The 14,265-nt window shown below is 35.7% G+C and overlaps 1 protein-coding gene across 1 annotated transcript in view; it reads left to right on the top strand.

Annotated features, from left to right (window-relative positions):
* Positions 1-14,265, top strand: part of ADAMTS19 (ADAM metallopeptidase with thrombospondin type 1 motif 19) — a 237,160-nt gene that overhangs the window by 209,895 nt on the left and 13,000 nt on the right. The window contains exons 20-21 of the mRNA XM_044743732.2: positions 144-348; positions 2,808-2,960. Coding sequence (XP_044599667.2) covers positions 144-348; positions 2,808-2,960 — 358 coding nt within the window. The remainder of the gene's footprint in view (positions 1-143; positions 349-2,807; positions 2,961-14,265) is intronic.

The following is a 14,265-nucleotide window of genomic DNA, read 5'->3' as shown; positions in this document are numbered from 1 at the left end:
TGCATGTCTTAGAGAAAACTATAATGTTAGTCAAAAAAAGGTAAGGAGTTACTGTGTAAGATTCTGTTAGCTCTAGACGTGTCAAAATATATAGTAGGTAGATATCTTTTAACTTGTTCCAGTGACCCTTGCTTTGCTTTTAGGTGGATGATGACAGAATGGACCCCCTGTTCACGAACTTGTGGAAAAGGGATGCAGAGCAGACAAGTGGCCTGTACGCAACAATTGAGCAATGGAACTCTGATTAGAGCCCGAGAGAGGGACTGCACGGGGCCCAAGCCTGCCTCTGCCCAGCGCTGCGAGGGCCAGGACTGCATGACGGTGTGGGAGGCAGGAGTGTGGTCTGAGGTGCAGTACATGCCCCATTTCTTTTCCATTTCCTTTCTTTTTCTGGCTCTTAGCTTGTATAAGGTCATGTTGCATCATGTTCAGAATCTCCCTGCATGGCCGTTTCAGTGCCATCTATTGATTTTTCTGATAATTAAAAGGATACGCTTGGGGCTGGCCCCGTGGCCGAGTGGTTAAGTTCGTGCGCTCCGCTGCAGGCGGCCAAGTGTTTCGTTGGTTTGAATCCTGGGCGCGGACATGGCACTGCTCATCAAACCACGCTGAGGCAGCGTCCCACATGCCACAACTAGAAGGACCCACAATGAAGAATATACAACTATGTACCGGGGGGCTTTGGGGAGAAAAAGGAAAAAAATTAAAAAAAACTTTAAAAAAAACAAAAAGGATACGCTCATTAGGAATAATTTTGAAAATAGAAAAAAACTAAAACATTTACTCTTTATTCTGTAAATATTGTAACATAGTCAAGAACATATTTTATATACATTTTAGAATCCTGCTTTTTAACTTAGATATCATGAGTCTACTCTTCAGTGGGCACCTATTAAAATACACATTTGCCTCATTGTATATACATCTCTGAACATTTAAGAGGAAAAAGAAAGGACATTAACATTTAACAGTCATTTCCTGTGAGCAAGGACTCTCTTTTTACTTCATATTTATGATATTGTTTATATTTAATTACCAATGAAGAAAGTTAACAGTTTCTCCATTTTATAATATAGCTCAGAGAAATTAGTTTGCCCAATTAAGTGATAGAGATTTGAACCCAGTGCTGTCCAATCCACTGCACTACACCCCCACTAGCTTGTCATGAATGGCATATGGGTGTGTGCTGTGCCAAACTGTGTGCTTTATCTTCAGTTATCGTGATACGTATCTTTGCATAATAATAAACACCAGTCATTACTTACATTTACTAGCTGCTCTGAAGCACTTTAGCTGAGTATGTGGGTGCATGCACACACACACAAACACACTCACTCTTACAAACTCATACAGATGAGCCAATTAACCCAGCTCCCCAAAAAGCACATTAGCAAATAGCATGACTTTATTGTCTTTTCTGAGCTATACCTTGCAGCTTAATAGATTCTCCTTCATTTGTGATGTATACTTTTGAGAATGAATGCAATATCAAATTTTACATCAGAATGATTCACTTCAGTCTAGAGAGAAGATTCACATGAGCATCAAAGAAACAAAAATACCCCAGCTCCAGCCTAACCTAACATTTTTGCAAACTTCAGGAGGAAATAGGTCAGAAATATTCTACTACATAGATTTTTGGCACCACGTGGGAGAAATAATATGTCTCAATGCAATATACCAATTAAAAAATGTCTCTCTTGTTTTGATGTAATTTAAAAATGAGTTTATGGATCAGGATTGGTTTCAATTGCAAAAATAAGAATATGAATACTAAAATACCAAATCATATAGTCAACTTTAAAACTCAACATATTCAAACACAGGCCAGAAGTTATAAGACAAGTACTCATTTGTGAAAAATTTACTATATTTAAAATATCATTAGTTTCATGCTCAAATTTTTAGGAACACAACTGTTGGAATCTACATGGTTATACTCCTAAACTATATCATTGCTAAATGTATACCTGCAACTCTTTCTCTGGATTTTTTTCAGACATAAATATAAATTGGGTCTTTAAGTTTTGTCATCTCTCTCATCCCTCTCTCCTTCTCCCCTCTCCTGCCCAATGCCATTTTGGTCTCTATGTCCAGATAGTCAGTGATACGTACCTTTGTAAAACTGGTAAGCTTTAGACATATTCCATAATAGGGAGCATAAATGAGAGGCTAAGTTGCACCTGGAAAAGATTGGTGGAATATACATATGTGCTTCTTATCTGTTATGTCACTATCATCAATCAAACATCAATTATTTATGAAATGAACTAAACTGTTTTTGAATGGGTTATATTTTCAATCCGTACAACCATTTAGAATGATGATTTGCGGGGTATATAATTATGTAAAGAAATTGTTTTATTTTTACCAGGATTTTTCCCTGTTTTAGCCATAAGAAAAGTTTGTAAGAAATGACATTCTCTAAGAAATTGTAATTTTTCAACCAATTACATTGGTGAATTAATTTTTACATATAATGTGTAAAGTTTAGTATTTTACATTTTGATCATTGTAATTGTTTGTCTTTCATAAACAATCCCTGTGTTATATTACTCTCTGTAATAATAGTCCTGGGTTTCTGAAACCCATTGACCTCCAGCACTGTGCCCTGGGCCCCATCTGGTCTCTGATACTGGGACGTAGCCTGGGTTATCCTTATCCTTATCCTTTATTTTTTTACCTGGGCTTTATATAGGTGCTAGGCTTATAAGAGATGATTAGGACCAATACTTAATGTAATTTAATCATTAGTCTTTATCTCCTAATCACCAACTTTATCCAAACTCTCTGATGTTATCTTTCAGTGTTCTGTCAAGTGTGGCAAAGGCGTACGTCATCGGACTGTGAGGTGTACTAACCCTAGAAAGAAATGCGTCCTCTCCACCAGACCCAGGGATGCTGAGGACTGTGAGGATTACTCGAAATGCTATGTTTGGCGAATGGGTGACTGGTCTACGGTGAGAATCATTCTGTACATTCTCTGTATTAAGTTTCAATAATGTCACCATTGCACTGGGTACTATAACTATACAGTATGAAGTTTAGTAGGACAGAGGGTAGAGGTAAAAATCATGGGACGTGGAGTATTATATACCCAGGTTCTAATCATGCCTTTCTGTCCATGATCATGATCTCTATAAAACTGTTTTAAAGATTAAGTAAGATACAATGTATAAAGCACTGAACACTATTTGTGATACAAAGGATGCTCTCAAAAAGTACTATATTATTGTTGTCTTGTTGATGTAGTTCTTTGTTAGAATATTTTTGTATAAACCTTATAAATAGAATACAATCAGATAAGTACATTCAAAATATAGTTAAGGAAGGTAGCATCAGAACCAAACGAAGAGAATTCCCATCTTAACATGTGGAAGGCATTCTTTTTCCCACCAATATTTGGGGTTATGTATAGAAGAAGTGGAAAGGAACAGAATTCTTGAAGTCCTTTGGTCAAACCAAATGAACATAATTCATTTGGCAGGTGAACAGTAAGTTTAATTTCATGATAATAGTAATACTTAAAATTAATGAGCAAAATAGAGCCTCCTATGTAAATGAGCTGTAGAAAATAGCTCACATATTTACTCTACAAAGTATTAATGAATACCATGTTTTAAGATAAAATTCTGATCAAATCTGGATGAAAACAGCTCTCAAATACAAGTTCTCAGAAGTGGAAGTATTAATCAAATGATCCCCTATGTCTTGCCACTTTCAGCTCTGATATTTTATACCGTTTTTTTCATGGAATCATAAAATTCTAGGGGTTAGAAGAGACATAATAAATCCTGTCTCCTTCCATTTTATTTTATAAATGAAAAAAAAGCAGTGCCTCCCCGGGCATGGTGGGGAGTGTGGTGGCTATTCATAAATAACCCTAAATGATATTCTGGAAGAAATCTTTTCATTGTTTAACACACTGTGGTTAGCCAGCTTCCCCAATGTTATCCCAAAAGAAATCCATGACATTTAAAATCTATTTTCTTGTAATTATTCATGCCTTTCCTCTCGAAAGAAAGTTTGCATATTAACATCAAACCTGAGTTTTCTCAGTGAACTATACTCTTCTTTCCACAACTTACAACATTTAAAGTTTACATTGGGACTCTTTAAACGATGCATTTCTAAACAAGGTACATTGATCCTTGACTGCAGAATTAGGAAGTCTGCAGCCCAACCTGTGCAGCTTTTAACTGGGGAACTACGTAAGGAAACTTCACACTTCAGAGTAAACAACTGCTAGATGAGAGAACTCCAAGTTAACCACAAATAATTTCTCCTACGTTCAGGGTTTATGTTTCCCTAATTCTAAGAGAAAGAAAGAGAGTAGGATGATAGGGAAAGACAATGGCTTGGAATCAAGAGACTCAGGGACAGTTTGGACTCCCTCGTTGTGCAGATGGGCAAACTGGTTAAACCATTGAATGAATACGTTTGTCTCTCTGTTTCCGTATGAGTGAAAGAAGGAAAATAGACAATACTGTTGTTTTCAAGCTTTATGTGTGTTAACTCTTCTCTCAGCACTGAAGGAGTGCAATAGGACGAGGAAATGAAAGTAGCAGTTAGAGGGATGTGGGGAAGATCACCTTTGCTCCTTTCAATTGTTAGGAACTCCGCATTTGTTTATTTTGGCGAGTGACACTGAATGTTTTCCCTAAATCAAATAGTTCTGCTCTAAGAAAAAGTTTGAAAACCCCTAGAGAAAATGAGCTCTGTATTTTCCAATTTTATTAATTAATAGAAATATTTTAAGTGATAAACGTCGTTAACCCCCAGTTAGCTAGGAAAAATTAAAAACTGTCATTGCAAAAAACAGAAGATACGGGGCCAGCCCGTGGCCAAGTGGTTAAGTTCGGACACTCCACTTCGGTGGCCCAGGGTTTCGTCGGTTCGGATCCTGTGCGCAGACCTAGCACTGCTCATCAAGCCATGCTGAGGCTGTGTCCCATATAGCACAACTAGAAGGACCTACAACTAGAATATACAACTATGTACTGGGGAACTTAGGGGAGAAGAAGGAGGAAAAAAAAGAAGATTGGCAGCAGATGTTAGCTTGGGTGCCAATCTTTAAAAAAAACAACAGAAGATACATGTTTTATGGTAATTTATGACACAGAACTGTAAGCTCCTACATTGCTGCATATAGAAATATGCACATTATGCTGCATATAGAAATTTGTCTAGCAAATCCTATATGCATGACAGATACAATGCTATCGATTAATAAATGTGCTTATTATATGGCCTTTGGTTAAATCTTAAGCAAAACAAAAATTAACTGCGGAGATTACAGAAAACGTTGATTTTGGTTTTTCAAGCTAAGCCTGAAAATATACTTTTCAAATTTTACCACAATTACATGTATGTAATTTTAAATATACCTAGATTAAGTCATCTTAAATTGGTTTTGTTGTTTTGCCCTATCGCTACCCAGCTAGAGCATAGCCTTTGTAAGGAAAGAAATGGACTGCTCTAATAAATATTCATCTTTATTCCATGACTTTTTACTTTCGTTGTTGGCCTGTTTGTTTCTTTCTTTGTTTATTTAGAAGATCCAGTATGTTGCGGGGGTTTTTTCTCTTTGTATGAATATGAGTCTGCTCTTTTCCTTAAAGCTGTTTTCTCCTTCTTCATTTATGACTGAGGTCTCAGCATAACAGATTCAAACAGCATGCATAAATTAAAGCCAGTGGCTCCATGTGAACTTTATTGATCTCACCCCTCCTTCTTTACTCTTAAGATATCACTTTCATGTTAAAATGAAGGCCATTCCAAAATAATTACAGAGAAAAAGAATAATGCTGTGATTATTAAGTTTCAGTGATTAAAGTATTCATGGACAGAGGAAACACATAGATCACTTATTCTTATCAGCTGTGTCCCTGGAACAGGAATAGCAACAAGATGTGTGCAGTTGTGGGTGGATTTCTGTGCTCCTCTGAGGTCAATTAATCTGTCAGTTTCACTCAAATTCTACTAATCTTTTTAAACTATTGATAAACCTAAGTGGACTTAAAATTTAGCCTTGGATTGTCTTTAGTCAGGAATATTTAATGGACTATCCATGAAGTCTAGCTCTGAAACCCTGCCCCTCCTTTGATAATATGGATGAGTCACTAGAGAATCAGTTGAAAGAAAATTCTATTCTCAGGATCTCCCACTGTCTAAAAGTCACTGACCACTATGGGGCCAACAGAAAATATTTGCTAAATGAAGCCTTGCTAAGAATATGGCTTATGCCTCAAACTGTGTTCACTGCATATGTTATCAGCCTATGTGATTTCTAGCATTTATGTTTTGCTGGTTTTGTGTAAACAGTGCAAAAATTGCTCTCAGCTTGAGAGGGAAAAATACAGATCCAAGGATACTCAAAGAGAAAAATCTCCTGTCATAAAATCGCTACCTCTGATTTCTAAATAGATGTAATGCAGCCTTTTTTTGAAAAATGCTCATGTATATTTCACTGAGACTAGAAAGTTGCCAAAAGTAGGACACAAACGATGAGGTTGCTTTGCTCTGGCTTGGGTTAACCATTGACACAATTATGTGCCACATTCTGACTCACTCTCTGATATAGATATGGCCTTAGGGTCTTTCTTGGGAGAACAGAACACAACCTATATATTTCCTAGTAATATAAATCTGTATTTACTCATTTAAGCTGTCCTAACTATAGAATGCTGACTTGAAAAATAACATAGGCCCTTATGTTTAATGAATTGCCATATTTTTTGTGTGATTTTGACCTTTCTGCCTTTATTTGAACTTCTACAACTTCTTGTTTTCATTATTGGAAGCCAGTAGAGAAGCAAATAAAAAAGTATTCTTTTATCTACTAGTCACACAGAATTTGGTCCTTCGTGAAGCCTTTATGGAGTTAACTTTTCTGTGCAGTATTAACAAGTGGTTTATACTTATTCAAGTGAATTTGAATGACAAACAAAACACCTTGGAATTGCACATAATTATTCTTGGCTTTTCTTTAGATTTAATTCATACTCTACAATTTGAATTTTAATCCTTTAAAATTCTGGCGAATTAATAGTTTTGGCCACATATCAAATTATGACACGATTAATATATTTTTGGACAAGAGATTATGAGTCTTTTTGTGATGATATAATTCAAAATCATACTGGAAGCACAGTAAGTCATTTTGGATGATTTAATTACACTGATAGTATGGTATATCTTTGTTTAGAAGTGGTAAATATAAAGCTTGCAGTATAATTAGTCATCTTTAACTTATCCCACAATAGGAAACCTCAATTCTATTCAGTTGAATAGAAGAGGAATCTAAAACACTAAAATTATGAGTAATCACGGAGGACATTTCTTTCCACAAGGAAAACTCAGGGAATCATTGAAGGAAACTTAAAGAAACAAATCTTGATCAATGCAATCAAGAATATCCTAAACTAAATGACTAGATAACACCATGTTTTTAATCATGCATCTTCACTGATCAGTGTTTTTGCATTAAGTCAAAGGGATAAAAAGAACAGATCCAGAAATCCCAAAGGAGGGATTTCTTGTTGCCCCATGGCCTGGCTAAGACCTTAAGCCTATGGATTCCTGCATGTCTGGACTGACTCAATGCTGGCATATACTCTACCCCCATTAAAATCAACGTGGAGGAGATCTCAGAATCCAAATGAGAATATGTATAGCTTGTTTGTTTTAATACAATTAATTTAAGTGGGCTCTAGGGGTTGGTAGAAGGAAGCTCAATAAATTGTTAGAAGGATTTCCACTTTAAATTTAAAGAAATAATTAGCAACAAGAGAAAATAAAAAAATTAAATTCCCTAGTAGAATGTAAAAATAAAAAATGTTGAGTATCAGCTGAAACTAGAGAATAAAAGGAATGGATAAAATGAGAACTGCTATAATCGAGAAAATATATTGTCAAGTAGATATATTAGCAAAATTAGTATTTACCAAAGACCTGAATGTCATTATTTTTATAAGACTAAATTCATATTTATTTATGAATTCTTGAGACTTGCATTCCTGAAATTATATTCCGTGGAAAACTCATTCCTTGGGATGTTGTCTCCATGTATGAGAAATTCTAGGGTTAAACAAAGATAAACAAATACTCTTTGCTGTAAGAATTTTTCGATCCTTTAACATTCTTCTGTACTTGGTAAATCTCAAAGAGAGATGACAGTATTTAGTATTTCTCTTTTCTTCTTCCTTTTACCAAAGATCACTTTTGCAGAGTGTGTAGCTAGTTTGTTATTTAGTGTAATACACTTTGGGAAAGCTTACATTAGATTATTCAAATTTCAAAGACTGGTTTTGTAAACTTTTTTTGAACTAGAGAAAATTTGTAGATTGAAACCAAATTGAAATTATCTGTAATCTGGAAAACTATTCTTGAAATGAATTAGCATTTCTATTCAAAATTATTTTCTAATTATATCTACACATCTATTGATATTTGGAAAAGATAACTGCTTATCATTTTTATAATTATAAATAATTTCCTAAAACAGGAATAGTTGAGCAGCTATCCCATAAAGAAATATGAATCTATCACACTGAAATCTATCATTGTTGGATCAGTCAATGAATTAAAGAAACCAAAGATGGTGGGCTTGGTTTAAAACATTTGGACATTGAGGAAACCTCTCCCAAGATTTCCTAAAGAAAAGATCTTTTGCAATATAGGAACATCTACTTTGAAAACACACTTGTCTCTGAGTACTAAGCTGTTCATACTAAAGAAATTACTCAATGATAAATATAATCCTTTTTCTCAAGAATGACTTTCTATTATGTTGTTTAGATACATCCATTGAGCGTTTGCACAACTTTCTGCTCACCATTCTATCTGGAGATGACAGCTGTCTTCTAAACCATGCACAAAATCCCCAAATTGATTATCCAGTTGTTTTCCCTCTGCCTCTTTGCACTGCCAGAGAATGCAACATTTTTTGCATTGCTATCATTTTTAAGATCTCCTGAGATTGTTATCTATTGCCCCCAGACAGATTAAAACATTGAATTTCCAAAATGTTTGAATTACTCAAAGTAGTCAGATGCATTTGGCTGGTATGATTGAATGTAACAAAAGTATATTAGCTTAAAAAGAGTGAGGTGCGCTGGCCCAGTGGTGTGTAGTGGTTAGGTTTGAATGCTCCACATCTGCGGCCCGGGATTCACTTGTTCAGATCCTGGGCTTGGACCTACACACTGCTCATCAAGCCATGCTGTGGTAGATGTCCCACATGTAAAATAGAGGAAGATGGGCATGGATGTTAGCTCAGGGCCAATCTTCCTCAGCAAAAAGAAGAGAATTGGTGGTGGATGTTAGCTCAGGGCTAATCTTCCTCAAAAGAAAAAAGAATGAGGCACACATACTATGTGTATATATCTTCTATTTAGAGAAAATTTATAATTTAAAGAGAGTGAAGTAGTGTCTGTCTCTGTCTGTATGTGTGTGTGTATGCATATGGGGGTTTATATGTGTGTATGTACGTATAATGTACATATTACATATGCGTAGACATGTATAATGCAGAGATAAGAACATGTGTTTAACTTCCCATAGGTTGTAAAATGCAAGAGAAGTATATATTTTTTTTTAATCCACAGGGCTTAATAATACTGTCTTGTTAATAGATCCTTGAAAAAAATCACTAGGCTTTTAAAATAATACAATCAGTGCTCTTATGCTGCATACAAGAATATATATAATTTCACCTTCTAAGTCATACCTGAAAGTAATTCAATGCAAATGTGATTGAATTAGACATTACTCTTGCTATTCTTTATAGGGGATGGAGCATGGAGCATGCCAAAGCTCATTTTGGGGACATTGAACATCAATAGGTGGGGGTTCCTGTAAAAAAAATATAATGAAATTTAATGAGAATGTCATAAAATTAAAGTGAGTAGTTTTAGCACTGAATGTTTTCTACTTAAATACAGTGAAGTATATGTTCATCAAATACCACAGGATATCCAGAGATGGACACAAGCAGATCAGCAGAACAACCAGAGAAAGTCTTGTTTAAGATGTAAGAAAAATATGCAAATGATCAGCCAGTTAGAAAGGTATCATTTGGAGTCTTTGGATGCACCATGTAATGAAGGGGGAGATCGTTTTAGCAAACAGGTCCCTGGCTCTGCTTCAGGCTCACTAGGGTGGCAATCCAGGAGCCTCACAGCCAGGGTGCACAGCCAGCATCGATCTTGTATGCAAAGGAGCAGTTCCTTAGGCCTCAATCCCCACATCTGTGAAATGGGCCAAAGCAACTATAGGTCTTTCTGAATTTCAGCGTGCTTTAACTATGCAAGTAAAAGTAACAATCCAGTGTCGATGATGTGCGTAGTCCAAGGAAAAGTATTAGGAGCTACTTAAAGTGAAGGATCTGCCTTAGGAGACACGACACAAATAGCAGAATGGATGAGAAAAATGTAAATCTGTAACCTTATACACCATATACAGAATATCTGTGAGTCCATATAGTAAAATAAATAAAACTAACAAACGTGGTTAGAAATATACACTCACACACGCACACACACACACACACACACACAACTTCAGGACTCAGAAAGGCAACGTGAGAGAAGTGGGTTGAGGGATACTGTGGGTCATCCGGAAAGCTCCATATACAGGGAGCAGATCCTACTCAGTTCTGCCCAATTGCTTCCACATATCTGTTTCCCCATACTACATCTAAGATTGAATGTTATCAACCTGTTGTTGTCTTGTTTATTTTACCAATTTGATGGGTAAAAAAATATCTCATTTTGAAATGCACACATTCTTTGACTCAGCAACTCCATTGCCAGAGATTTTCCATACAGACATTCTCACATAATTTGCTAACTCTATTTATGAAGATGCTTATTGCATGAACAACAACAAAACAACAAAAATTTGGAACACTAAAAGTTTGGAAACAACCATATATTCATTAACTAGTTACATAAATCATGATACTATAGTCAAACAATGGAATACTATAATTTTTAAAGATATATTCGTAGATTAAAAAAAACTGATGAGAAAATTTCTCCAAGACCTACTGTTAAGTAAGTAAATATTATGCACAAGAGGGCTATAGTGTGAGCTAAAGTTATTTGCATATACTCTTTTTATATGAATTAAAAATTTTCTGCACATACATGCAAAGAACAGTTCATTTGAATTACATTGGAGGAAAGGGCTTATAATTCTACTACATCCGTATATTTCTTTAATTTTATAAACTGGTTAACAGTTTCTGCCTGAAATTAAAAGAAAACTCATACTTTCTTAATACTTACATTTTTTTCAGGGTGCATTATCAAAAATGATTCATGTCGTGGATATAGAGAAATGCTGAAAGAATTTAGAATTTAGAATTTCGGAGGAAAGGAGAGGATTTGGGACTATGGGAGGTAAGATAGCTCCATATATGGAGTCAGACAGCCTGGAGTTTGAATTCTGAATCTTCTATTCAGATAAGTTAATGAACCCAAATGAAATAATTCATGGAAAGTTCTTAGCGTAGTTGGATACATAGTAACTAAACAAATGCTGGCCGTTCATATTGTAGTGTCAGTAGAGATGGGAAGAAGTGGTTGGCTTTGAGAAATTGTTAGGAGGTTAAAATGAACAGAACTGGGTTGATTATCTGTGGGGGAGGTGAGAAAGAGCGAGTTGTTAAGAAGGACTCCCAGGTTAGCTTCCTGGTCTGAACAACTTGTATGGTTGGTGGTTCTGTGACATGAGATGGGAAACCCTAGGAAGAATCAAGTTGAAAGGGAAAGACTATGAATTCTATTTTTGACTATGTTCATGTGCCCATAAAAGGGTTAATTACTGGTGTATAGTAGGTAAAGGAGAAGAATGAGATGAAAATAGAAATTTTGGAATCGTCAACATTTAGATGGTGTTTAAACTTTTAAAATGTCAGTGTGCCTGAAGAGGGAGTGTCGCCAGAGTAGAAAAGATGCAGCCTTAAGAAACTCCCACCTTTAAAGGCAGGTGAGAGAAGCAACTGCTAGCAAAGGAGACTGAGAAAGGGCTATGCAAAGGAGCAGGAGGAAATGATGGGAAACAAGGGAAGAACATATTTTTAAGAATGTTCAGTGAGATAGGGACTGAGTTAGAGGGAGTTGAGCGGGCCTCTATTTTTATTCTCAACTCAAACATCAGCTGCCCTAGGACTGTGCTATTGGCATTCCAGTAGTTCCTCAATTTTTGTATGTTTAAAACAAAATTCCTCATTTTATTTCCTCAAACCATATCCCACTCCCAGTTTCCTTTTTCTTAAAAAATGTCAATGTCACCTCCCCATCTACCCAGGCTAGAAGCTCTCCTGGACACTTCTTCTATGCACAAGAAGGGTTTTGCCTCACTTACTCTTTACTCCCAGTGTAATACTGCAGTCTTTATTTTCTCATTGGGAGTAGAGTAACGATTTCTAATGTACCTCCTTACCCCTATTTCTTCTTCTATTTCAGATCCATCCATTCACAGGGATGACCTCATCACTCTATCCTATACTCTAGAAGTCCAAACACTTCTAGAGACTTGCCATTGGCTGTACTCTCAGCGCCAGACAGTCATTCTGGCATTCAAGCTTTCAATATTCTGGTCCTAACCTACCTATTGAGAATTGTCTCCTCGTTCTCATTAATTCAGTATCTCCACTAAGCTCAGGCCTGAGCAGCATGTACTGCGACAAACTCCATGTCTTTGTTTACACAGTTCTCTTCACCTAGAATGTGTTTCTTCCAACTATCCAGGTCCTTCCGGGACCAGCTCAAGTGCCTAATTTTTCAAAGGGCTTCCCCAATAAATGACAGAATTTGTTTGTACTTATTAAGTAGATTACTTGTCCTCAATTAATTACTTGTTGTCTTATTTGGTTGCTGTTTCATTAAGAATATCTTAATCCTTTTACCCTTCCCACAAATCTGAGTGACCAGAACATTGCACGACATGTAGTGACATTTACTGAATAAATGACTGCTAACATTTTTCATCAAGTGAGCAAAAAACATGTGTGATACATCTGAGCATTATATTTCTTTTCTTCTGATCCATTTCATTTTTCTGGTTCTGTTCTATGACAACTACAATGTTTCATATATTTTACTACAAAAGAAGTAGTAACTAGCTTATTTTTCCCCAGGAAAATTAAACTAACTAGTATAATTTTATGTAAACATATGAATCCCTTGCCATTTTCCTGTATGGTAAATCAAACTCCTTAAAAATGTTTTTCTTTGAAGAAGTAAATCCACTCTTATTTGAATAACATACTATTAAAGCCTAAAAGGTGCTTGACGTTGAACTTCAAGGAAGCTGGCAGGCTTCCTTTGCATTCTCTTGCATCCTTGTGGCTGGAATACCTGCCATCAGGTTAGAAAGCAACTATCTAACCTAGAAGAGAAGTAGTGGATGGAAGAAAGGCACACTTAAGAATTTTCTGTGTGAACTGGCAGATAGTTCATTTCTAGTTGGAATAAGTTAAAGATAGCTATATAATGCTCTCTGTGCTATTTTAAATCAAGACTTTATTTATTAAAACAAAACAAAAAATACACACTTCTCTAACATGGCCACAGAAGGATCTGATCCATTTTTGACATAGAATTGTTAAACTAGATCTGGAAAGCATTTTATTTGAAAAGGAAATTCAGTCACTGTCACTCCAAACACTTCTCTTTGGGAGGAGATGTTCCACTGGAATGATAGTGATAAAATAGAAATGTCTGGATAGTCTTTTTTTCCCTCTTTGTAACACCCTGTGATTCATAGGCTGAGAACTGGCAGAATTGCAAATGTGCCCAACGCTTTGGGTTTATGAATTGCTTCTTAATGCAAAACATCTTTTTTTTCTTCCATCAGTGTGGTGATCAATATGTACTTTGATATAAAAAATGATTTTGGGGGTAATTTTGATGGTCTTTTCATAACATATTCGATTCTCTGCTAATCATTCATAAGCAATCTGCTTGATTTTGCCACACACATTTCCTTGATTTGCTATAACTATATGCGAACATTTTCATTAAAGAGACAAAAATAGTTTAAACTGTAGAACCAAACGATGAATTAATTAAACACATATGCAAAAAAATCCTCAAATGTCTGACCTCTAGGAATAGATTCAATTCCAAATACACATGTGTTAAATAAGGCAGATGAACTACTTTGAAAAGCCGCTGAAACACTGACCAAAATAAATAGCAAATCTTAAAAAACAAACCTAACTTTTGTTCCTTAGTATGCTTGTTTCACACTCAC

This window comes from Equus asinus, chromosome 9 (assembly GCF_041296235.1).
Source record: "Equus asinus isolate D_3611 breed Donkey chromosome 9, EquAss-T2T_v2, whole genome shotgun sequence".
Lineage (NCBI taxonomy): Eukaryota > Metazoa > Chordata > Mammalia > Perissodactyla > Equidae > Equus > Equus asinus.
The sequence above is the reverse complement of the archived record's forward strand: the minus strand, read 5'-3'. Positions and strand labels throughout refer to the sequence as shown.